Source organism: Leptodactylus fuscus, chromosome 11 (genome assembly GCF_031893055.1).
Source record: "Leptodactylus fuscus isolate aLepFus1 chromosome 11, aLepFus1.hap2, whole genome shotgun sequence".
Lineage (NCBI taxonomy): Eukaryota > Metazoa > Chordata > Amphibia > Anura > Leptodactylidae > Leptodactylus > Leptodactylus fuscus.
Genome location: NC_134275.1, coordinates 21,530,489 through 21,553,805, shown reverse-complemented (window position 1 = coordinate 21,553,805; position 23,317 = coordinate 21,530,489). Strand labels below are relative to the sequence as shown.

Below are 23,317 nucleotides of genomic sequence, written 5' to 3'. Positions count from 1 at the left end.
TCCTACAGCGTGCCAGGTCCTGCAGCGAATTGAACAGTGAGAAGCAGCGGGCACGGGAGTGACTTGCGGTGGTGTACGGGAATTCCATGTAGCCTATCGTTCAATCCGGGACCCAAGGTATGTATGTGCGCATTTTCAGACAAATCCATTGCCCGTGTAGGTGTGATTGAGGAACAAACATCCAAATATACATACTTTCACCTTTATAATATTAGTAGGATTTTTCTGGCCGGACTCCAACTCCACAGCCCGGGTTATACTTTGAATAGTCTTCGCAATTGGTTCTGGCTTACAGTTACTGCAAAATACTGACCAAGGTGACGTGTGAATAAGGCCTTAGTCATTCACTAAACTTATACTCATGGACTAGCTCTCAGATATATTGCCTGTGTATGAGTAAGACAAAATAATTGGAGAAAAAAAAAAAAAAAAGACCTGGATTTATTCAATATACTTTATTGGTTTACATCCAAGTCAATAGAGTAACATCTTAAGATCTCTCGAGATTCAATGGACGTTTTCCCTGCAACAATGAACATGACTCAATAGCAGTACAAATATAAAACTACTAAAGGAGGTTCTGGTTGAAGTTGTTGGCACCCTCAAACATATATACTTTTATAACACCCGGTCTAGTATATTGGGAAAGGTTTGCAGACAATGGATCACAAGGCCATACAGAGTAGACATGGGAGGTCATGGTATTCTACTATTTAGCAACATATGTTCATGATATAATGAGGTAAGCAAAGCAGCGTTATGACCATGTAGGATAGTGGGCGGACATATGTTCTTTAGAGTATAGTTCACCAAATAAGAAATATCCATGGAAAGCACAAGTACTGACCCACACTATGCTCACTCACCCGGCTACTTTTACTATGTGCAAACAAAGCAGAAGTCATTCTACACATCACTGTCCGTTCAAGACATTCGTCTTTTAGGAGAGCCCGAAACACCCGTCCTAAGTTCCCAAAACAGACACGAACACATGAAGTTTACTTTTTGCATTACTTGTCGTATAGTTGACAATACTGAAGCCGCTGCACATGGCAGGGACTTGTAAAGTCTGTCGATGACATATTCTGAATATTAAAAGTGCAACCATAGCAGAAAATGGTATCCTGAACAGAGAAAAGGATTAGAAATCTTGAAATGAATTCAAGGGGAAAGGGGAAAATAGATCAGCGGTTGTATGTTGGGTGGAAAAGACCCTATACTGGAGTGGATGTTGGCTTATAATATATTGCAATCTTGTCAATATACCCAGGTCACCGGGACCCACTGGGAGGAGGCACATGCTGCATCAAGAGCCCCCAGTAGATCCTGAACAGTTTGTTCCACGTCATTGTTAACCAGGGTTAGGTCGAAGTATTGTGCATAGCGGGCCCGGAGAACCTCTGAATCTGCGCGAAGCTTTTGGAGTGCATCGGACTGTCAAGATGAAGACAAAGGGAAAAGGGTCAAAAAAGAAGGTACGAAAAGAACCAGAGCACAAAGTGGTATAAATAAGCTGCTCCTGTGCTACATCTTAGGGATTGTTCACATCTGCGCCCGGCACTCCGTTATGCAGGTTTCCGTTTCCTGCATAAAACAGAGGCAGGAGACGGAAACCTGCAGGAGTCTCTCACCCATTCATTTGAATGGGTGAGAAAGCCGTCTGGCGGTGAGCGTTTTATGCTCTCCGAAGCAAAACCGGGTTTTATAATCCGGACACAGAGTCGGACATGCAGTACTCTGTGTCTGGATTAAAAAAAACAGGTTTCGTGGCGGAGAGCATAAAACGCTCACCGCCGCTCCCGGTCTGTGGTTTCCGTCTTCTGGCATGCAGAAGACTGAAACCACAGAACGGACAGCTGAACGCAGGTGTGAACCTAGCATAAGGGAGTGAGAGTGTATTGTCTAAAGCAGGGGGTAGGGAACCCCCGGCACTCCAGCTTCTGTGAAACTACAACTCCCAGCATGCTCCATTCACTTCCATGGGAGTTGCAAGAACAACAGAGCACGTATGCATGCTGGGAGTTGTAGTTTTGCAACAGCTGGAGAGCCGAAGGTTCCCTACCCCTGGTCTAAAGGGTCTACTTTCTATCCTACAGTGATCCGAGAGCCAGGGCACCCGCGGACAATTTGTGCAGGCGCCTATTTCAGCAGGCTTCTGGCTTGCACAACTTATTCCATTGGTGGAGATCAGGGTCACGGATGTCTTTACATTGCCAACAAGTCATCGGCATCAGAATTAAATATATGAGGATTATTATTGGCACATAACAAATTTGTAGGTTTGTATGTTCTGAAGAAGCTTTACTTCACTTCTCACAAGCACAACTCCTATTCACAGGTAAGCCATAGCTTGGGCTCAGTGATCAAATAACTTTATTAATCCGTCATTAAGGTGTCACACGATTTTCTTTTTATAGACCAGTCTAATCTAATTTGATTATTACCTTATCATAACAGCTAAAACTTTAAATCTGGCGCCTGCTGTGGGGACATTATAGACACAGGGTGTCTGCCACTTCACATGGATGGTCTGCGCTATCACGGACATGTCTGTTCGCAGGCACTTAACCCCTGATGAGCTGTGGTCAGATGCAGGAACCTCAGGGGTTCCACTATTTTCTTTTTGGCTCCTTATGAACAGTTCCCATGCGGCATAATCGCAGATGAGAGAGTTATATTCCAAAAATGTTCAGCAAAACTCCTGCTATACCATAGCAAAAAGAAGCCATTATACTGGTAAAACGGGCCAGCCCTAGCGATAGATATTTTTGCTAAGAGATCTCGCACTCAATCCAGTGGCCTGTATAGAAGGATTTTAGGATTAGGCTTTTGCGATAAAATCCCTCAGGCTTTACCCAGCAGTTTCATACTCTGTAATATATAGATTTTAATAAAAAAGAGTAATGTAAAGAAAAACAAAAAAAACAAGTCACCTTGTCAGTGTCAGTGGGGGAAATAAACACAATGAATGGAGCCAGTTCTGCAGTGCGAACCATCTTCAAGGTCTAGGAGGTAAGACATTAGCAATATACATCATCATCATCATCATCAGGCGATAACCAGATCATTTATAACATTAAATATTCAACAGAATTTTGGCTAATACAGCTCTACTACCAAAGTATACAATCAGCAATGTATTAGCGCTCACATATCTATAGGAGACTTTCTTTACTGATATTACACATACATAATAATAATAATAATAAATAATAATATCATCATCTAACTTAAAAAGAGGACTTTTCACGATCTCAGCTCTTTGTATTATTTACTAGACCTGGCTTCATTGGTACCGGAGCAGTTGGACTTTTTCCGCAAGTATATCAGGCACCAAAGGTAACTGCATTGTTTGCTCAGGAATGGTGGGGGATATTAAAAAAAAACAAAAATCCACCTGTGCCAGAATCAGTGTAGAAGAGACTCAAAAAATAGTAATAATATCTCCTGTCCCTGGTGCTCCGTTGTGTCACATGCCGGTGTTTTGATACTGAAGTCCTCAGCCTCCCGTGACTGCTGAAACCAATCAGTGGCCTCAGCGGTCACTGGCAAAGAACCAGTGATGTAAAAATCCCTCTCTGGTGACTGATGAGGTCAGTAATTGGTCTCAGCGATCACCGGCATTGATGTATGGTAGATGCTGAAATGAAGTGGTTAAAATAAGGTTCTGCTTGGTATGCTGTGGATCCAGTAGGTGGCGCTGCCACCTGTGACCGTTTGTATGAAGCATCACCGGCTCTATCCATGTCAAACTAGGCTGGTTAGGGTCCCATATAGAAGAGGCATAGTCAGCCACCAACACCTGAAAATGCTGAGGCTCCAGGGGTGTTAGCTGTGATGGGCTAGCAGATGGAGCCCGCCAGACCCCACATCTGACCCCTCGTTCACATTTGCATTGGTATTCCGTATAGGGCAGTCCGCATGGGGATACCCTGAATGGAATACCAAATGCATTTTGCAAGCACTGTGCAGTAAAAGCACACGGACCCCATAGACTATAATGTGGTCCGTGTGCTTGCTGCGCACTGCCCACACGAATCCTGCAGACAGGAAAGTAGATTGTGTGGAGATCTGGCAGCAAGCACACGTATCTCATTATAGTCTATCGGGATCCGTGTGCTTTTACTGCCCACCGCTAGCAATTGCATTTGGTATTCCGTTCGGAGGATTCCCCATGCAGACTCCCCTGGATGGAATACCATCGCAGATGTGAACAAGGGGTAACACTCCCAGAGCTAAGGCAGCGCCACTCACTAAGTCCATGACACGCTATATAAACCACTCCATTCTAGTCTCTATAGTCTCATTCTAGAGGGTATCCTTTATTTTTTCAGATCACACATCCCCCTGCATCCCATCTCCAATTCCCGGACAACCAATTTATTCTCTTATCTTAATCTGCCCCTTTTTGTGCACTCTCTCACCTGCGGCTCTATGTCTAGTACAGCCACCTTTCCTTCATTATGGATATCGGTTATAGTCTGGATCTTTGTCCCAAACATAGATCCACTAAAGCTCCCAAACTCCAAGAACTGATTCTCTGAGATTCCTTGGCTCATTTCTTCCACAGACACAAAATGATAGGCAGCTCCATTTTCTTCTCCCCGTTTTGGAGGACGAGATGTGTCTTAAAAAGAAAAAAGAAAAAAAAAAACAAAACACACAATAAAGACCTGCTAAGACGTCTATGACACGGATAGATACGGCCACTGCCATATGAAAGTCCCTGCCTTACGTCTACAGTACAGGTTGTTGTATTAGGATGGATGGTTGGCATGGCTTATTGTTCTAATCTGCACCATAGAATGGATCTAGAGATATCTGTGGGCTCTTCTACTACGTCGGTGCTCTCACCTTCCAGTGTCTTCTCTTACCATGAAGGTTTAGAATGAGGAGCTTGTGTAATGCGCAGTATTGTTTGCAGAATGCTAGTAGAATGGCGCCACTTTCATTTGGGTTTCTAATCTGGTAGTAAAGGAAGCAAACCGGTTCTAAGTTATTCATCTACTTAGAAGACACATACTAAAAGGCCTGAGGGTCTTCAGCTATATGTCTATTCACCACACACTACTCATTGAACCTGAACCCTCACTAATTCTCCAACTCCTAGAGCAGTGGTTCCCAGCCATGATACATACCCTACCATGCATCCCCTGGGGTACATGTACCACAGGTTGAGAACCCCTGCCCTAGATAACAGAGAGGGAGGGGGATCATCAAGGCCCCTAGCTGCACCAAAGATGCAATACATCCCCAATTGTTTTGCTTTATGCAGGTGATGGGGTCACCTTGGCCCAACATTTAAAGGGATTCTACCATTAAAAAACATTTTTCTGTGGCTAACACTTCGGAATAGCCTTTAGAAAGGCTATTCTTCTCCTACCTTTAGATGGGATCTCCGCCGCGCCGTTCCTTAGTAATACCGTTTTTTTTACCGGTATGTAAATTAGTTCTCTGGCAGCGATGGGGGCGGGCCCCAGCGCTGAAAATGCGAGGGCGTCCCCACAGCTGCCAGAGAAAAGGATCCTGCGCCTAACCTGTCTACTGCTGGATCTTCCCCTTCTTTCTTCAGCAGCGTCACCTCTGTTGGCTATTACACTAGTAGAGCCAACAGCGCATGCTCACAATTGCGGCCTCAGAACTATTGCCGTGCATGCGCAGTCGGCTCTACTAGTGTAAGAGCCGACAGAGGTGACGCTGCTGAAGAAAGAAGGGGAGGATCCAGCAGAAGACAGAGGCAGCGCAGGATCCTGTTCTCTGGCAGCCGTGGGGACGCCCTCGCATTTTCAGCGCTGGGGCCCGCCCCCATCGCTGCCAGAGAACTAATTTACATACCAGTAAAAACCGGTATTACTAAGGAACGGCGCGGTGGAGATCACATCTAAAGGTAGGAGACAAATAGCCTTTCTAAAGGCTATTCCGACGTGTTAGCCACAGAAAAAAGATTTTTTAAATGGTAGAATCCCTTTAATATCTTCTCCAGTAGATCGGGTATTTTTATGAAATACTAAGCTCCGCTAACTATCCATCCTAATACATTGCAGAAGTGGGATTATTTCTCTGGCTTCCTCTATGGTTTTAGGATTATCGCAGTTGTCGCCAGAGACAGACTCACTTTGTACACTTCATTACTTGTGATGTATTATGACAGAATGGCCTAAAGGCTATAGACCAGCTCCTACATATATGACGGTATCTGGCACTCACGTGGTACAGGGTAGCTGAATCTCTCCGGATATTTGGTAAGTAAAACATTTTTTATGTGACTGCGACCAACTCCACTGACACCTGCGAAAGAGAAGCAATAGTTACCGAGAGACTAGAATAATAGATTAGTAATGGCCGTGGGCTATAGTATTATAAGGAGACATGCCACGTGAGCCCCAAATCTTAACTTCTCCTGCACTGCAGCATGGAAGGAAAAGACAAATATATCATTAGATTTCTATCTTTTGTACATGATTATGGGTGAGATTTAGTGATCTGCTTGTTTGCCTATCCTTAGGCCATCATATTAGATCTCCATTTCAAGGATAGGTAATCAGTTTTGGAAACCAGATAACCCCTTTTTTTTTTTTTTTTTATTCTGCAGTTTTGACTCTGGCCACTTAGCCAAATAATGGTCAGCACACTGATGATCGCAGCTATCATGTATACTCAGAGAATTGTAGGACTTCAGCAATCAGTTGTACCCAAGTATTGACACATTTTGTCCAATTTCCTTTCATCTTTAGATTATCTTAACATACAAAGTTAAATCCTTCAATAATGCCTATAACTAACCATTGTATTACAAATTGTCCCAACTAAAAGGGAATTGGATCAGACTGCGGTAAACTTTTCGGCACCAGATCTGTGTAAATAAAGCCCAACTAAGTGTTCGTGTTTCTTACTAACCAATGAGCACGAGGGTCTTCCTTGTAAATGCCGGGAGAGACACGACTTCTTCATAGGACACCACATCCAGCTGATCAAAAACTGCAAAGAGAAAGACGTTCAATACACACAATACAGGGACGCTGCTAAAACAGAGCAAACCTAGGTCAGTCCATAGAATATTACAATGGATACTCACTAGAGCTGTGTTTTGCCAAGTACTTGTCTTTGCATTTTTTCTTTTTGCTGAAGGGACTACAGCTTTGAGGTATTTGGTTGCTTGTATTTGTGCTTGCAACACGCCTAAAACAAACCGGAGTGAAAACAGTTCAGTTAGGTTTTCGGCCAAAAGATTACAAGGCTACGGCTACATGGGGACAGAAGTGCACGGAAGAAGAGCTGCGACTTGCTACCAAAATCCAACATGTCATCTTCAACTTGGTTACTATGTATATTTGGTGCTTTGTTCAACTCTACAGTTTTGCTCAAACAACAGGTGTGGAGAGATGCAATTGCACATAGTGTTGTGTCCCATTAAAGGGGTTGTTCCATTAAAGGGATTCTACCATTAAAAATCTTTTTTCTGAGGCTAACACGTCGGAATAGCCTTTAGAAAGGCTATTCGTCTCTTACCTTTAGATGGGATCTCCGTTGTGCCGTTCCTTAGTAATACCGGTTTTTACCGGTATGTAAATTAGTTCTCTGGCAGCGATGGGGGCGGGCCCCAGTGCTGAAAATGCGATGAGGGCGTCCCCACCGCTGCCCGAGAACAGGATCCTGCGCCGCCTCTATCTTCTGCTGGATCCTCCCCTTCTTTCTTCGTCTTTCTTCTGACGTCTGAGCAGTTGGCTCTGCCACTGAGACACTAGTAGAGCCGACTGCGCATGCGCGCAATTGCGGCCTTGGAACTATGACCGCACATGCGCAGTCGGCTCTACTAGTGTCAGAGCCGACAGAGGTGAAGCTGCCGAAGAAAGAAGGGGAGGATCCAGCAGAAGATAGATCGCGGCGCAGGATCCTGTTCTCAGGCAGCGGTGGGGACGCCCTCATCGCATTTTCAGCGCTGGGGCCCGCCCCAATCGCTGCCAGAGAACTAATTTACATACCGGTAAAAACCGGTATTACTAAGGAACGGCGCGGTGGAGATCACATCTAAAGGTAGGAGACGAATAGCCTTTCTAAAGGCTATTCCGACGTGTTAGCCACAGAAAAAAGATTTTTAATGGTAGAATCCCTTTAAGGAATATATAGCCTACTCACAGGACAGGGGATCACTATCAGATACCTTGGGGTTCAAATATAAGGTTCCCCAGGTATTTGGAGAACAGAGGACCAAAAGTTACCCATGGCTCCTCCTTGTGAAGAGAGTGCCATGACTGACCGTCCATTTACTGCTATGGGGCTGCCAGGACTGTAGTCTCAGACAAACCCCGTAGCAGTGAATGGAATACAAGTCACAAAAGCGCATTGGAGAAAACATGGGTGACTTTTGGACCCCGTTCTCCTAATTTCTGGGGGACCTAGCAGTCGGACCCCCAGGAATTTGACAGTTATCCTTTATCCACAAGACAGAGGAAAAGTATACTTCGTAGGACAACCCCTTTAAACACAGTAGAACATGTGCACAATATTTGCAGGGTTACGGCTGTGTCTCTCCATGCCCACGTCCATATTTCAAAGAAGAGTACACCTGCACAACTTCCTGAAACGCTTCCCTCCGCACACGCCTTACCACTCTTGTAGCTCAGGTGAAGGTATAAGGCCAGCTTTCTCTTCCCCTTGTTTTTTTCCCTGCCACCAGTTGGAGTCATCCTTGTTTATGATCTGCAGAATATTTCCAGTCTGGAAGCGCAAGCCTGCCTCTCGGCATGGACTGAGAGGGTCAGAAAGAGGGTCATAATCAAAGAGTGCTCGAACAAACATCTTAAAGAAAAAAAAAAAAAAAATAGACGTGAATGCATATAGAGATGTAATAGAACTATACACAAGTATTACAGTTCACAGGCACTGAAGTTCTGATGAAGCAACACAACCGCTAAGCTTGAGAGTTCACTCCTTGTACAATGAATGGCTGGGATGTAAAACTATTAGAGATGAGCGAGTAGTATTCCATCGAGTAGGTATTCGATCAAATACTACAGTATTCGAAATATTCGTACCCGATCGAATACTACTAGCTATTCGCAGTAAATATTCGATTCAGAACCAGCGTTGATTGGCCGAATGCTATACAGTGTATAGCATTCGGCAAATCAACACTGGTTCTGCAGCAGGCTCGTCCTTGCTAGGAGCAGGCTGCTTGCTGTTACGAGGCAGCTTCCTTTTTATAATAGGAATGAATCGACCAGCGTTGATTGGCCAGTGTACAGCATTTGGCCAATCAACGCTGGTTCTGCCGGAGGCTCGTATGTGAGGAGGCGGAGTCTAAGATCAAACCACAGCAGTCTCCATTGTGGTCCGATTTTAGACTCCGCCTCCTCACAGACGAGCCTCCGGCAGAACCAGTGTTGATTGGCCGAATGCTGTACACTGGCCAATCAGCGCTGGTCAATTCATTCCTCTGAGTAAAAGTAAGCTCCCTTGTAACAGCAAGCTGCCAGCTCTCCCGACTAGCAAGGACGAGCCTGCTGCAGAACCAGCGTTGATTTGCCGCAGGCTCATCTTTGCTAGTCGGGAGAGCTGGCAGCTTGCAGTTACGAGGGAGCTTACTTTTTATCAGCACAACTGCAAGCGCTGTGCAGTTAAAGCGCACAGACCCCATAGACTATAATGGGGTCCGTGCGCTTTAACTGCACAGCGCTCCTCCTAAACACTCTCCTCCTGCTACTCGTGGACTTGGTGACTCTCCTTTAGTCCAATAGTGGTTTCCCCTGAAACGAGCATTTTTCCCATAGACTATAATGGGATTCGATATTCGATTGAGTAGTCGAATATTGAGGCTCTACTCGACACGAATATCAAATCTCGAATATTTCACTGTTCGCTCATCTCTAAAAACTATTGCCCCTGCAGCTGCACCATCCCTGGGTGTTATCAATGCTTAGATGGGGCTTCAGACCCTGTAGTGATCTTGGGATTGTTGGCTTAAAGGGGTTATGCCAACAAGAATATCCATCCACAGGAGAGAAGATAGCTGATTTGTGGGGATCTGACCACTGAGACCCCAACAATCCTGAGAACAGGGGATGTTTCCCCATTATGACCTGCAGCAAGGCTGAATGTGGCACACCTTCTTGTGGGATCAGTCACATCCATGCTCCTATTTACTTCAATACATTGCTGTATTAAACTGAATGGAATTGTGGATGCGTCCCATCCTGCACAGCCATGCCTATACTAACCCCCCCCCCCCCAGTCCACAACAATCAGCTTACAGATAGCTATATACTTGGAGGCATAACCTCCTCACAAGAGTGCAAGCAAGTAATGCATCTAATGTCGCATTCATGTTGCATCCCAAACCCTGCCCACTTGCAATGGCTGATGGATGTATGCTGTATAACTGTCTGCATCATGTGCACTCGCCCTAAAAGTAACTGTACCCGTATATACCATCTTAATCTGAAAATAACGCACAGCTGCAGGTGGAAATTTAACTTGCCGGTTTTTGGCAAGGCTTCATACATGGAATTCAAAACGACACAGTCAGCAAGAAAGCTGCAGGGAATGTGAACTTCCTCTCCACTCAGATATAGGTTACAATAGCAAAGACAGTGGGACAGATGTATTACTGTTGTCATATCGGTCGTTGTTTGGCACCAAAAATCGGAATCCAAAACACATGTTCTTCAACAACCCCTTTAAGGCTGACTTTGGAAACACAAGTCTTTGAAAAACTCCTCTGGTGTGGTAACATGATGTGAGAGGCCTATTTTATTTACTTACGTGCCCCTAAATAGTAAATCACACTAAAGTAAAACCACCTTGTTAAACACATAGCACAAAGAAAGGAAACCCCTTTATGGTCTAGGCTGAAAACATTAACTATTGCTGTGCTGAAACAGTCCACAAGTGCAGAGTTTGTGCTTACGTTTGCAGCTTAGCCTCGCACACCCATAGCTATCCCGGGCTCAAAGGTTGTAAGTTTACACCATTTATCCATTGTGCCAAGGACCAAGTAAGCTGCAAAAGTACCTGAAGTGGAGGCTTGCGGTTGCTTTGCGTTGGCGACACCTTCAGAGTGACCGTTCCTTTGCTTTCTTTCTAGAAAAATAAAGAACATTTTGTGTGACGTCTGTATTATATTGGTTGATGAGCGAATGACAAAAATTGTTCTTGTATTGCTGCCAATGTAATACGCAATGCAAAGTCATCTCCTGTAAAAGGACACTGTGCTTCATAAAGGGCTATGGAAACCGTGATTATCCCTTTAAGGATGCAGGGTAGGTTGTACATTAAAGGGGTTATCCAGCTTCCAAAAGTTATCTGTGAATATATCCACAGCGCTAAATCCTCACTGTTCCCTTGCTGTTGCCTTTGCTTGGCTTTCTTTGACTTGCTGCTCCTTGTATCACAGACAAACTACATTTCCCAAGATGTATCTTCCTGCTCTCACTCTGTGTTTGCGGCTCACGGGAAGGCGGTGGTTGGGTTTCGGATTGTGAGTTTGCAAATGAAACGTCACAGCATCATGTGACCTCGGATTTGGCAAAAGTTTATTACCTGCGATTTCATTGCAGGGGAGAGTGATGAGAGTGACCAAACACTGATCACAAGAATTGGGGGGTCCATTGTACCCTTTCTTGAATTAAGAACTGACTGCTAAAGATAAGCAAGTCCTCTCTTTTTTGCATCCCCGTAAAGATGGAGCAGCGATACACAGACTCCACCTGCTTCTCCATTGATCAGGGGCTTCCTACCGCTGGGATAGGTGCCAAACTTGCCTCAAACCCTTTAAATTAAGAAGGGACCTAAGACTGCTATGGAGGGGGAGGCCCAAAGTACTCAAACGTCAATCCTTTGCCTTCCAAAATGGAAATTAAAGCGGTCCCCACCACTTTGTGCCTGCAAGTGACCGATGTAACCAATCAGTGGTATGATGCTTCACTGTGCAGCAATGCCAGAAAGTGCAGCCCCAGATTGCTGACTGGTCGCAGAAGTCACGCACCACTTGCCGCAAACTGGACTGTCTGACAACCCCTTTAAGCATTTCAATGAGGATTTTCCATCTATTCCTATATTTTACACAGTTCCTCACCAATATGCTCTGCAAATGGTCCACACTCTGGTTCTGGACACCTTTTCCATTGATTTCAAGAAGTTCATCACCAACATGAAGAGAACCTAAAGTAAAAAAATAACAAAAGTTACAGAAAAATAACATGTACAACTACACAATAGAAGAGCCGGGGTTCACTTTACTGATCAATCCAATGCATCTAACACATAAGTTTTGCAAGTTATTGTTAGAAGTTTCCTACTAATTTGAGTCTAGGGCCGTTACTGATCTGCCGGTTTCTGTGGTAACAGACAACAAAATAAATTCTGTGCAGTCTGGCCTGACGCTGAACTCCCAACCTACCAGATTTATGTCAGAGAGAAGCAGAAGATAAAGAAAATGAATGACCGCAAGAGCCAACTTGTTTGTTATACAGGTTGTGTATGACAAGTATATATAGGGGCTCGTTCACACAGAGCAGAAGGGGGCGGATTTTGATACCGAATCCACCTCAAAATCCGCCCCCTCACAATAGACGTCTATGGAGAGCGCTAGCGTCCTTTTTTCAGTGAGCGGTTGGTTCCCGCTTACAGAAAAAAAGAAGCGAGCTGCCCTTTCTTCAGGCGGATTCCATGGCTGACTCAGCCGCAGCGTCCGCCTCGCCACAGCACCCTCCAGACTAAGCCCATTCATTTGGGCCCAATCCGGAGCGGGAAGCCGCGACTGTCGCGGCAGGTGCATTTTGGTCCTATTCTGACGCGGCTTCCTGCATCAAAATCAGGACCAAAATACGCCATCCCTAGCCCCGTGTGAACTATCCCTAACAGAAACCGAACAATCAGGATAACAGATGCAATTTTGTTCACATTGCTTATTACAATATTTGCAGTTTTGTTTCGACCCAACAAGTCTCTTCAGACCCCAGAGTATAAGAACCAAGAGAGGCAACAAACACAAGAAACAGTGTTACTCCCGGGCTCTGACACTTCTCCCTGTTCTGTGCTGCTGGACACCGAAGGAAGGGGCTCCATCTGCATTTGTCACCCTACTACCATCGATGTCCGTTGCTCTCATCCTATGATGGATGGGTGTTCATAATGACAGTATGGAGGCAACTTAAATGAATGGGTGACCACGTAATAATACATCAGAAGTGTGAAACCACCAGAATGGAAGACATCCCTACAAAGTGGTTCTTCATTCTAACTTATAGAGGGTGGCTCACCATATACCGTATATACTCGAGTATAAGCCGACCCGAATATAAGCCGAGGCCCCTAATTTTACCACAAAAAAAACTGGGAAAACTTATTGACTCGAGTATAAGCCGAGGAGGGGGGGGGGGGGGGATGCAGCAGCTACTGGAAAATTTCAAAAATTAAAATGGTTGGGGTTTTTGGGTGCAGTAGTTGCTGGGGAAGGGGAGGGGGTGTTTTGGTTGTCTGTCTGCCCCTTCCCTGAGCTTGAGGACTGGTTTTGTTTTTCCCTCACTTGGAATTCAGCCTGGCTGACTATAGGGGATCTGCAGTGCTCCTATTAACCCCTTCCCGACGGAACAGGAGCACTGCAGATCCCCTATATTCAGTAGACCGGGCACTGTCAGACACAGGGATACCTAATGTGTTTGTGTTTCATAGTAATATTCTACTTTTATATGTATTCTAGGGGAAGGAGGGATATAGAACTTAATTTATTTTTTCATTACTTTTTTTTTAAAGCTTCTATTTTTCCACTATTTTATGGGAGATTCTATACATTAATATTGCGGCTGGTCATAGACCCCCCCCCCCCCCCCCCCCAAACAAAAAAAAATTTTTTTTTTTGTTTTGTTGCTTGACTCGAGTATAAGCCTAGGGGGGCTTTTTCAGCACAAAAACTGTGCTTAAAAATTTGGCTTATACTCGAGTATATACGGTAACATCCCTAAGACAGGAATAAATAGCTCTAAATTCTAGTCACTAGGCTGGGAGTTTCAGAAACCATCGAATAAATGAACTACGCTCTCTGCAGAACCCATATTTACCTGAATAGACGATATAGAAAGAGCATAGAACAGCAATGTATAACAGTTTCACGTTTCGCTATGTGAACAGGGTTGAAATAAATTGCCAGAAACACTTTGGCCAGGGTAGAAACATCCGTCACTGCTGAGCTGCAGGTTGGATTATTTTTTACATGGGTGCTGGTTTGGAAATTGTTACCCTAGAGTGCCTGACTATCTAGTCACCCCGAGCTGCAGGTTTTAGGTTTCAGTAGCAGCGTGTGGGGGAGACTTGTGTACATCTCATAGAAGTGTTGTTACACAAAGTATGGCCCTAACTGGACTTTTCTATTCTTATAAAAGAAAGAGCCATCAAGGCACATGAAGAACAAATAGGCAGCGATAAACTAAATTACCTTGCCGATGGATAAGTCCGCCATGTAAAATGCGAGCAACCACGCACTTCTGCTGTGAATTCAGTTTAAGAGTGATCCCCTGTAACAGGTTAAGATAAGACATATGAACACATCTGTAATAACGTAGAACCAACCACACCATCAAGATGTAACATCACAGCACTGCACTTTAAATTGTAGGGGTTTATTAACATTAACATACAACGCAAACTTTGACCCTATTTTTTTTTTTTAAGGACTTTAGTATTAGCCGAGGGGGGCTTTTTCAGCACAAAAACTGTGCTTAAAAATTCGGCTTATACTCGAGTATGTACGGTATATAGAAATCCCGCAGAGACAACAGTAGCAATGGCTCATGGGCAGTACCTGCCCGCACCCTCTGACCAGATGCTTCCAGAATAGTTGATCTCTGCGGGGTCTGGGTATTTGACTCCCACAGATCACAGGCTGATGGGTCATAAGGCATGAAAAATTTTAGCTGGGGTTGGACAATCCCTTTATCCGCAACATGAAACTGCAGCATACTCGCCTGTCCTCGATGGTCCAGAGTCTCCCAGCTTGGCCTAGTACTGAAGAAGTCCCTGCCGCACGTGATGTCTAAGGCGCCCTTCCTTAGGCCAATGATTAGCCTCAGAAGTCACATGACCACTGAGGCCAAGGTCTTACCGGAATAGATACAGGACGTTGCAGCCGGTGAGGACTTCCGCAAAAGAAAATATTTGAGCAGTAGGACCGGAGAATCCAGCAGCAGGTGAGTAATTTATTTCCCCCCAGCCTTAATTTTTTTTCTTTTTGGACAACCTCTTTAATTTTTTTTTTTTTTTTTTTAATTTTTATTACTTTTGCAGGTAACACAAAAACAGAAGCAAGAATTTTACAAAAACGTATCGCCACCTAGCGCAAATTCACACTTTTTAATTTTATTTTACCTACTGGATATAAGCGGAAAACGAAGAAGTAAAATCTTCACCTACATACTCTGGCCTGGTTGTACTTGATAAAACACATGCACTCTCAGCTATACTTACTATGGAACAAAGTTGTAAACTATAAACCATGAAATGTAACCCATTGCTGATACTTAGACTCTGTTCACATTAGTGACACGGTTTCCAGTCATAAAATCTAAACCAAATCAATTTTCAAAATATTCTTAAATTCTGGTGACAAAGGTCACCTGAGATTTATATAAAAAGTGTGCCAAAAATTTTAATTCCAAAACACTGAAATGGCTGCGGGTGTTATGGACAGGGTGCGACAAAAAGTTGTTGTCAGAGCAATAAATAAACCCTCTGATCCAGACATTTTCACAGCTAAAACCCAATTTATGGTCTGTTTCCAGTTTCATTCAAAATCGCTGGTTTATCCACATGCAAATAAGGAAAAGTGACTTGGGGCTGTACCACAGCTCGCCTGGACAAAGCACTTTTCCCTTCATTTGCATAAATCATTAATTTACATGAAAACTGGGCTCCAAAGCTGAACAAGAGGCACAGACTATAGATCACCTCTATTAGGTACTACGATTAAGTCTGTAACTAATTTACTGCTGACAGACTCCCTTTAAAATCATGTTTGGTCAAACTTTTGAGTCTGAAGCAATCGTTGTTATCTTCAAGTCCCAAGTAGGGCGCGAAATCTAAATTCCCTATCAGTACGTCTTTGGGGTGAGGGAGGAAACCCGAGCACCTGGAGGAAACCCGTGCAAACACAGGGAGAACATACAAACTCCATGCACATGTTTTTGGAGCTGGGAACCTTAGGTACCACTTGTGACCCTGGAGATGAAATATTATGGGCTGCCTCCTAGGACAAGGTGGGGAGAGATATGGAGGATGGTTGGGAATCAATAGCCAGGGGTCCATATACAATCATATAGGGGTCTCGTATGCCAGCATTTCCTCCAATTACAACTATGCCTCCTGCACTATGGAGAGGACTCTGCTTCTTATTTGTGACATAACTGAAAGCAGGCAAAAAAAAGTGTTCTTACCCCCCCTGTATACGCTCTGACAGCAGCACATGTGTAAACTAAACCGCAATTCCCATTTACAAACGGATAGTTGATAAACTGATTCTCTGCCACATTCCTGAAGCCGCTGTATACAGGTATGGCAGGTAACTGTCAAAAAGTTTTTCTGTCGTGTATGATTTTCTTTCGTTGGGCGCTGTAGTAACAGACCTGCCTGCCATCAATGGACGCCCAGGCCAGGCTCACAGTTTAGTCACAGCTAACTCATCCCGTGCTCCCCTTTGCAGATAGAACAGGTTCCGCTTTTCGGGTAAAGCCTTCTACAAGATACGGGAGGGTGTTATTGGGGATTTGTGAAACGAAGCACAGATGTGGAAAGAGGGGGCCTGACTTGCAGACTCAATTTTAAGGCATCTTAAAGTTGTTCAGTGGAGATGAGATCAGGACTCCGGTGTGGAAAAACTTGATGGGTCTGCACAAACTCACCCAACCATGTCTTTACTGACTCGGCTTTGTGCACTGGAGCACAGTCATGCTTGGACAGAACAGGCCCTTCCCCAAACTTATAGTTTTACAAAAAGTCTTGGTATGCTGAAGTAGCAAAGTTTCCCTTCACTGAAATGAAAGGTATTTTCTGGTCTCGGACTTTAGCGGCCCTGTCTCCTCTCCCCTCCACTTCCTGGTTTTCAGCTCATTCTTGTATCAGTCTCCTGCCTTCTATTAACTGCAGAATTATATCTGGGTTTATATACAGAGAAAACAGAAGCTACTCAAGAAACTTATCTCGTCCTTATCAGGGCTCAAAACTGGAAGCAGTAGGTAGAGAGAAGAGGAAAACACAGAGGAGCAGGGACAGAACAGGTCTGGATCTAAGAAAGCAGCCGTAACACTGCGGATGAATTTTAGGTGTATCTGACCAATAGAGCAAGACAGAAGAAATAGTGTATTGGGTAACACATCTCAAGTAAGCTTAAGCTATGTTTCTTAATATGATCCTTGACATTGGCAATGTAAATGGGGTATTCCTAAGCCAGTCTCTCCTCTTGCAACATTAAAGAGGACCTTTCATTGATTTGGGCACAGGCAGTTCTATATACTGCTGGAAAGCCGACAGTGCACTTTCGGCTTTCCCGATCTGTGCCCCGGGTAAAGCGCCATCGGTCCCGGTACCGTAGCTCTTTACAGTCAGTCAGGTACGTCCTTCTCCACAGCAGTGCCTATAGCGCTGTACAGTGTGAGCGGGGAGGAACGCCCCCTCCCCTCCTGATAATACTCGTCTATGGACAAGCAGAGGGAGGGAGGCGTTCCTCCCCGCTCACACTGTACAGCACGATAGGCGCTGCTGTGGAGAAGGACGTATCTGACTGACTGTCAGGAACACCCTTCTGACTGTAAAGAGCTACGGTACCGGGACCCATAGCTCTTTACCCGGGGCACAGATAGGGAAAGCAGCCAGTGCACTGAATTCAGCGCACTGTCTGCTTTCCAGCAGTATATAGAACTGCCTGTGCCCAAATCAATGAAGGGTCCTCTTTAAGGCCCCATGCACACGACAGAGTGACGTACTGCAGAATGCACTTGGATAACACTCGGAGTGACAGCCCAGTACATTCTGTTACGCGAGCACCTCTATAGTGGTTTCCGCTCCATTGCATTCTGATAAGAGCAGGACTAATTCTGCGCAGTGTCATCAGAACAGAAGGAATCAGAAGAGTGTTATCCCATGTGCACAGGGTCTTACAGTCAGACAGGTAACGTTTTCCTGACATCCAAACATAGACATGTAGATTAGACCACTAGATAGAGAAGTGTGAGTTGTCACTCCACAGAGTTCAGTGGCAGCATTGTGCTTTACACCACTCAGTCCAACACTTGACATTGTGCTTGGTGATATAAGGTTTGCATGCAGCTGCTTGACCATGAAAAACCAAGGCCATGAAGTTCTCACCGCACACATGCTTCCACGTATGTAAACGCTAGGAGCTGGACTTTATACAGCTGTGACAACGAGACTGAATGAAATGCCTGGATTAAATAATTAAAAGGGACGCAAGAATACTCCTGCCCATGTAATGTATATTTCTTGAGAACAGTCATGTGGGTGATTCTGATCTCTTAAAGGGATTCTACCATTAAAAAACTTTTTTTTCTAGGTATCACGTCGGAATAGCCTTTAGAAAGGCTATTCGTCTCCTACCTTTGGAAGTGATCTCCGCCGCGCCGTTCGTTCAAAATATCGGTTTGTACCAGTATGCTAATTAGTTCTCTCGCAGCGATGGGGGCGTCCCCATTGCTGCTCGAAAACCGACTCCAGCGCCGCCTCTATCTTCTTCTGCATCCTCCCCTTCCTTCTTCAGCTTGACATCAAATGCCTGCGCAGTACGCTCTGTTCGGCGAACTTGCGGTGTCGGCACTATGGTTGTGGGCATGCACAGTACGTTCGGCAAAGTTCGCCGAACAGAGCGTACTGCGCAGGCGTCCGACATCAAGCCGAAGAAGGAAGGGGAGGATGCAGAAGAAGACAGAGGCGGCGCTGGAGTCGGTTTTCGAGCAGCAATGGGGACGCCACCATCGCATCTCCTGCGCTGGGGGACGCCCCCATCGCTGCGAGAGAACTAATTAGCATACCGGTACAAACCGATATTTCGAACGAACGGCGCGGCGGAGAGCACTTCCAAAGGTAGGAGACGAATAGCCTTTCTAAAGGCTATTCCGACGTGATACCTAGAAAAAAAAAGTTTTTTAATGGTAGAATCCCTTTAAGGAGTCCTGCAGCTATGGATCGATTGATCTCACATAAGTCAGGACAAGCCCATGTGTAATGAAGTAGCATGCACTGGCCTCCGATTCTTCTGCCTCGATGCATATACACCAGATGCTGCTTTGTATCCTGGCCTGTAAGTCATCAAAGCAGCCAAAACTTCATGACTACTCCGTACACAGTGCAGAAAACCGCTGACTTATGGGGTTTTCAAGCTCTGCACCCTGAACAATCCGCCAGAGAATTGGCATCTGCCCAGCTTCTATTACAAAAACAGATAAATTGTCTACATCAGGCAATCCTTATTATGCAATTCACCGTCTCCTACCCCGGCTAGTTCCGACTAGTCACAACCTTTTCAAGTCATGACTTTGGGTATGCAATGGCGCAACAGCTATGTTTCCCCACAGTGGAAAAAGTCACCGACACTTTGCAAGGACAGCAAGAATTCTTAAGACTGTCACACTAATTTAGGAAATCGGTGAAGCTGCTGTGTAATCCTATAACTCAATGAAAAAATGATACATCTATTCAGCTCTATATTGGACTTCCCCTTTCACATGTTTTCTTCCCATTTTGTAGTGTTCCCGACTCACCATGGGCTCCTCCGTCTCCCTTTCAAATTGCACCAGACGAACTTTTCGCTTTTCCTCCGGACATCCAGGGGCTGCAGATCCATTGGTGTGAAACTCTTCTGATAAAACATTAGAATTGGCGGAAAAACCCTATAAAAATAAAATAAATATAAAATTATTGGAGTAGAAACCATTTTTCAAATAATGCAATAAATCCTTATTTGTACAACTAGCCATCCACAGACAGGCAATCGAGGTACGGTTACACGGCCGCAACAGCACGCAGCTGACGCCCTGCCTACGATTGTCCGGTCATTCGCCGCAGCCATACAGGTTGGATTTCAGCCATAATGCAATCTATAGTGCAAACCTGGCCATACATTGCTTTTCGACAACTGTGATGCAGGTATTTCATAGATGGTGGGATTGTTCATACAAATTCTCCCAAGTTACCCGATCTAGGGACTTGCCAGGAAATAGCGAAATTTTGATCCTGATGACTTTCTATAGGTGTACCCCCCCTCAAACGGAATAGTAAGTGGGGATATTGAAAACCTGAAAACATATCAGCAGAGGGTCAGACTTTAATCTGTCCACGCACAGCTGTCAGATGGAGGCTTGTTCAGACAGAGACTAGATTACCCGCCAACACCAGAGTGAGACAAGCTGCTGCCAGATACTGCGAGTAGTACAAGGGGCGCGGAGCAAAGTGGCACAATAGCGATCACTGCTGGCTTTTAGCACTAGGGATCCACAGGATAGGTCAGCAATATGTGATCTGTGGGGTTCCAACCTCTGAGCCTGCACATGTCAGCTGTTCACATAATAGGAGTGGTGTTACAATTGCCCAGAACCCCCACTATACAGTGGATGGGGCTGCAGCACTGCTCCTACGTGTGTGAACCCTGTCCACTGCTGGAGCTGATCAGTGCGGGTTCCACATCTTGAGATGCCCACAGATCACATACTGATGGTCTATCCTATGAAAACTCTGGGGCCATAAAACCCCTTTAACAATTTGCAATATGAAGTTTGCAAGTTATCCCTATAACGTATAGAATATACAGGCGTCCGGGGAGACTTTCAGAAATCCTGCACGCCCAACTTTTTCCCATTAGGCAATTTTAGGGGAGAAAATATAAAAACAGACACGGCAGACCGCCATTATAGTCATTGGGATTAGTTTGAAGAGTCAGAATAGACAGGCGCTGCTATAGTCACATGGGCGCTGGGAAGTTACATCTACTTATCTGTCTAGAGGACCAGAACAAAAGGAAAAACAATTAGTCTAATGACGGACAGAAAGGGATCCCAAGACCCCCACCCTTCTGACTATACTGGGATCCATAGTTTGTTTTTTATGGGCCGGAATCGCCAGATGACAGAGTCAGGCTTCCAGGGACTTTGGAGCAATTTCTGGCAGATGTGAAGGTAGCACAAGGGGGCTTCCTCCAAAAGTATACCGAGGGGTTAACTCAGAATTCACATCTTGGTCACAGAGAATACTAGGTGCAGCGCTACAGTATAGGTCAGCGCCATGATAACCGGTCCCAGCATCTGTCTATACAACACTGCTTCCATCTCATCACTGCCATTACTGCAGGATCAGCCATATTGGTCGGGTCCTAACAGCACAGTCAAGGTTTAATGAGCCATAGAGGATAGAGCCCTGTTCACTCTTACAAGAACCGTGCCCTTTAATCCTCTGAATCATTAGTTTTAATCCAGAGATAAAACGGTGCAAAGATCACCCTGCAGAGCATCGCAGCATCAGCAGAGCATCGCACCCGTCAGCAGAGCATCGCATCAGTCAGCAGAGCATCGCACCCGTCAGCAGAGCATCGCACCCGTCAGCAGAGCATCGCACCCGTCAGCAGAGCATCGCACCCCTCAGCAGAGCCATCAGCAGAGCATCGTATCAGTCAGCAGAGCATCGCACCCCTCAGCAGAGCACCCCTCCCGCCCAGTGCCCGCATTACCTGGGTGCTCGCCCGGTTCTGCAGCAGGGTCTCCAGGTAAAGGTCTGACAGTGCGGATCTCATGCTTGGGCTGCTTTCACACCGGCGGATTTCCGAGCGCTCCAACTTCATAGTCATGGCGATGTTGTCCCGGGCTCGGCGTCCTCTGAAGAGAAACCTTTGCGCCTTCCTTGTGCTTTTTGTCTGCCGGGCGTTCCTCGCCTTCCCTGCCCCCTCTTCCTCACAGCCCCGCTGCTGCACTCTAACCTATTTATCTCCTCAGAACAGGCTGACTCAGGAAAGAAGGGGCAATAGCGATAATAAATCTGCAAGACCTGCACATTGTCTACCTCAGGGTGGCCTCAGCCGCCATTTCCCGAGGAAACCGCCAGACGTCGCTGGTTTGTGTACACATGTCTATGGAAACCTCCCCATACACCGGGCTATACAGGGCCCGGCCTCTGCAAGTCTCAGTTTTACAGCAATGGCATTAAAAATGTGGATAAACAACCCCGGACCCTCCGGTCATTGAAATGGTATTTCCTAGGTCACATGATCGGGGTCATGTGACAACGGAGCCCTTAGTAGAAGGACTGCGGGATGAGCGGTGTCACGTGACCGCAGGGGAGGCGGGGCAGAGTTTTGGTCATTGACGACAATAGGAGAGAATCAACAGCGGGTTCCCTGGGATGGAGAGAAGCGAGGCTTAAAGGGGGTGTCCAGGAGCGAGCGGTGCGGGGCCGAGGAGGTGTCATATACAAAATAAAGCACACTCTCCTGTCCTCAGTGCTCCAGTATCAGGGCCTGGACGGGCTGCAGACACATCTGTGACATCAGTGGTCGCTAGAGAGGGACCGATGACATCATTCACATACGTCACTTGTTCATTGCTCCCATTAAATTAGGCTATATTAGTCCAATGGGTGGTGTTTATGTTCAGTCACCCATCCCTACTCCCAGTAGTATAACTAGGAATGGTGGGGCCCCGTGGCAAACCTTTGACATGGCCCCCCTACCCCCAACCAACGCCGAAGACCCCGAACAACCCCTCCCCCCAAATTCCGGTGCAAACTATTATGCCCCATAGTGGCCCCTGCACACAGTATTATCCCCCATAGTGGCCCCTGCACACAGTATTATCCCCCATAGTGGCCCCTGCACACAGTATTATATCCCATAGTGGCCCCTGCACCCAGTATTATCCCCCATAGTGGCCCCTGCACACAGTATTATCCCCCATAGTGGCCCCTGCACACAGTATTATGCCCCATAGTGGCCCCTGCACACAGTATTATCCCCCATAGTGGCCCCTGCACACAGTATTATGCCCCATAGTGGCCCCTGCACACAGTATTATCCCCCATAGTGGCCCCTGCACACAGTATTATCCCCCATAGTGGCCCCTGCACACAGCATTATCCCCCATAGTGGCCCCTGCACACAGCATTATCCCCCATAGTGGCCCCTGCACACAGTATTATCCCCCATAGTGGCCCCTGCACACAGCATTATACCCCATAGTGGCCCCTGCACACAGTATTATCCCCCATAGTGGCCCCTGCACACAGCATTATACCCCATAGTGGCCCCATCACCCAGTATTATGCTCCATTGTGGACA

At 45.8% G+C, this 23,317-nt stretch overlaps 1 protein-coding gene across 1 annotated transcript; it reads right to left on the bottom strand.

Moving 5' to 3' along the window:
• Positions 1 to 440: 440 nt before the first annotated feature.
• On the bottom strand, positions 441 to 22,211 carry MPP1 (MAGUK p55 scaffold protein 1). The gene is made up of 12 exons (XM_075260071.1): positions 21,719 to 22,211; positions 19,761 to 19,889; positions 14,432 to 14,510; positions 12,074 to 12,159; positions 11,011 to 11,079; positions 8,609 to 8,799; positions 7,076 to 7,179; positions 6,898 to 6,978; positions 6,208 to 6,288; positions 4,425 to 4,627; positions 2,934 to 3,005; positions 441 to 1,434 (listed from the first exon to the last, which is right to left on the bottom strand). The coding sequence occupies exons 1-12, from the start codon at positions 21,833 to 21,835 to the stop codon at positions 1,258 to 1,260; spliced, it is 1,389 nt and encodes a 462-aa protein (XP_075116172.1). The 5' UTR covers positions 21,836 to 22,211; the 3' UTR covers positions 441 to 1,257.
• Between the last annotated feature and the right edge of the window lie 1,106 nt (positions 22,212 to 23,317).

Excerpts from the sequence above, each read along its gene's own strand:
- MPP1 (XM_075260071.1), bottom strand. The coding sequence starts at position 21,835 with ATGACTATGAAGTTGGAGCGCTCGGAAATCCGCCGGTGTGAAAGCAGC. Across the intron at positions 14,511-19,760 it reads GGGAGACGGAGGAGCCCATG|GGGATCACTCTTAAACTGAA; the intron begins GTGAGTCGGGAA and ends AACCTGTTACAG. Across the intron at positions 11,080-12,073 it reads ACCATTTGCAGAGCATATTG|AAAGAAAGCAAAGGAACGGT; the intron begins GTGAGGAACTGT and ends TTATTTTTCTAG.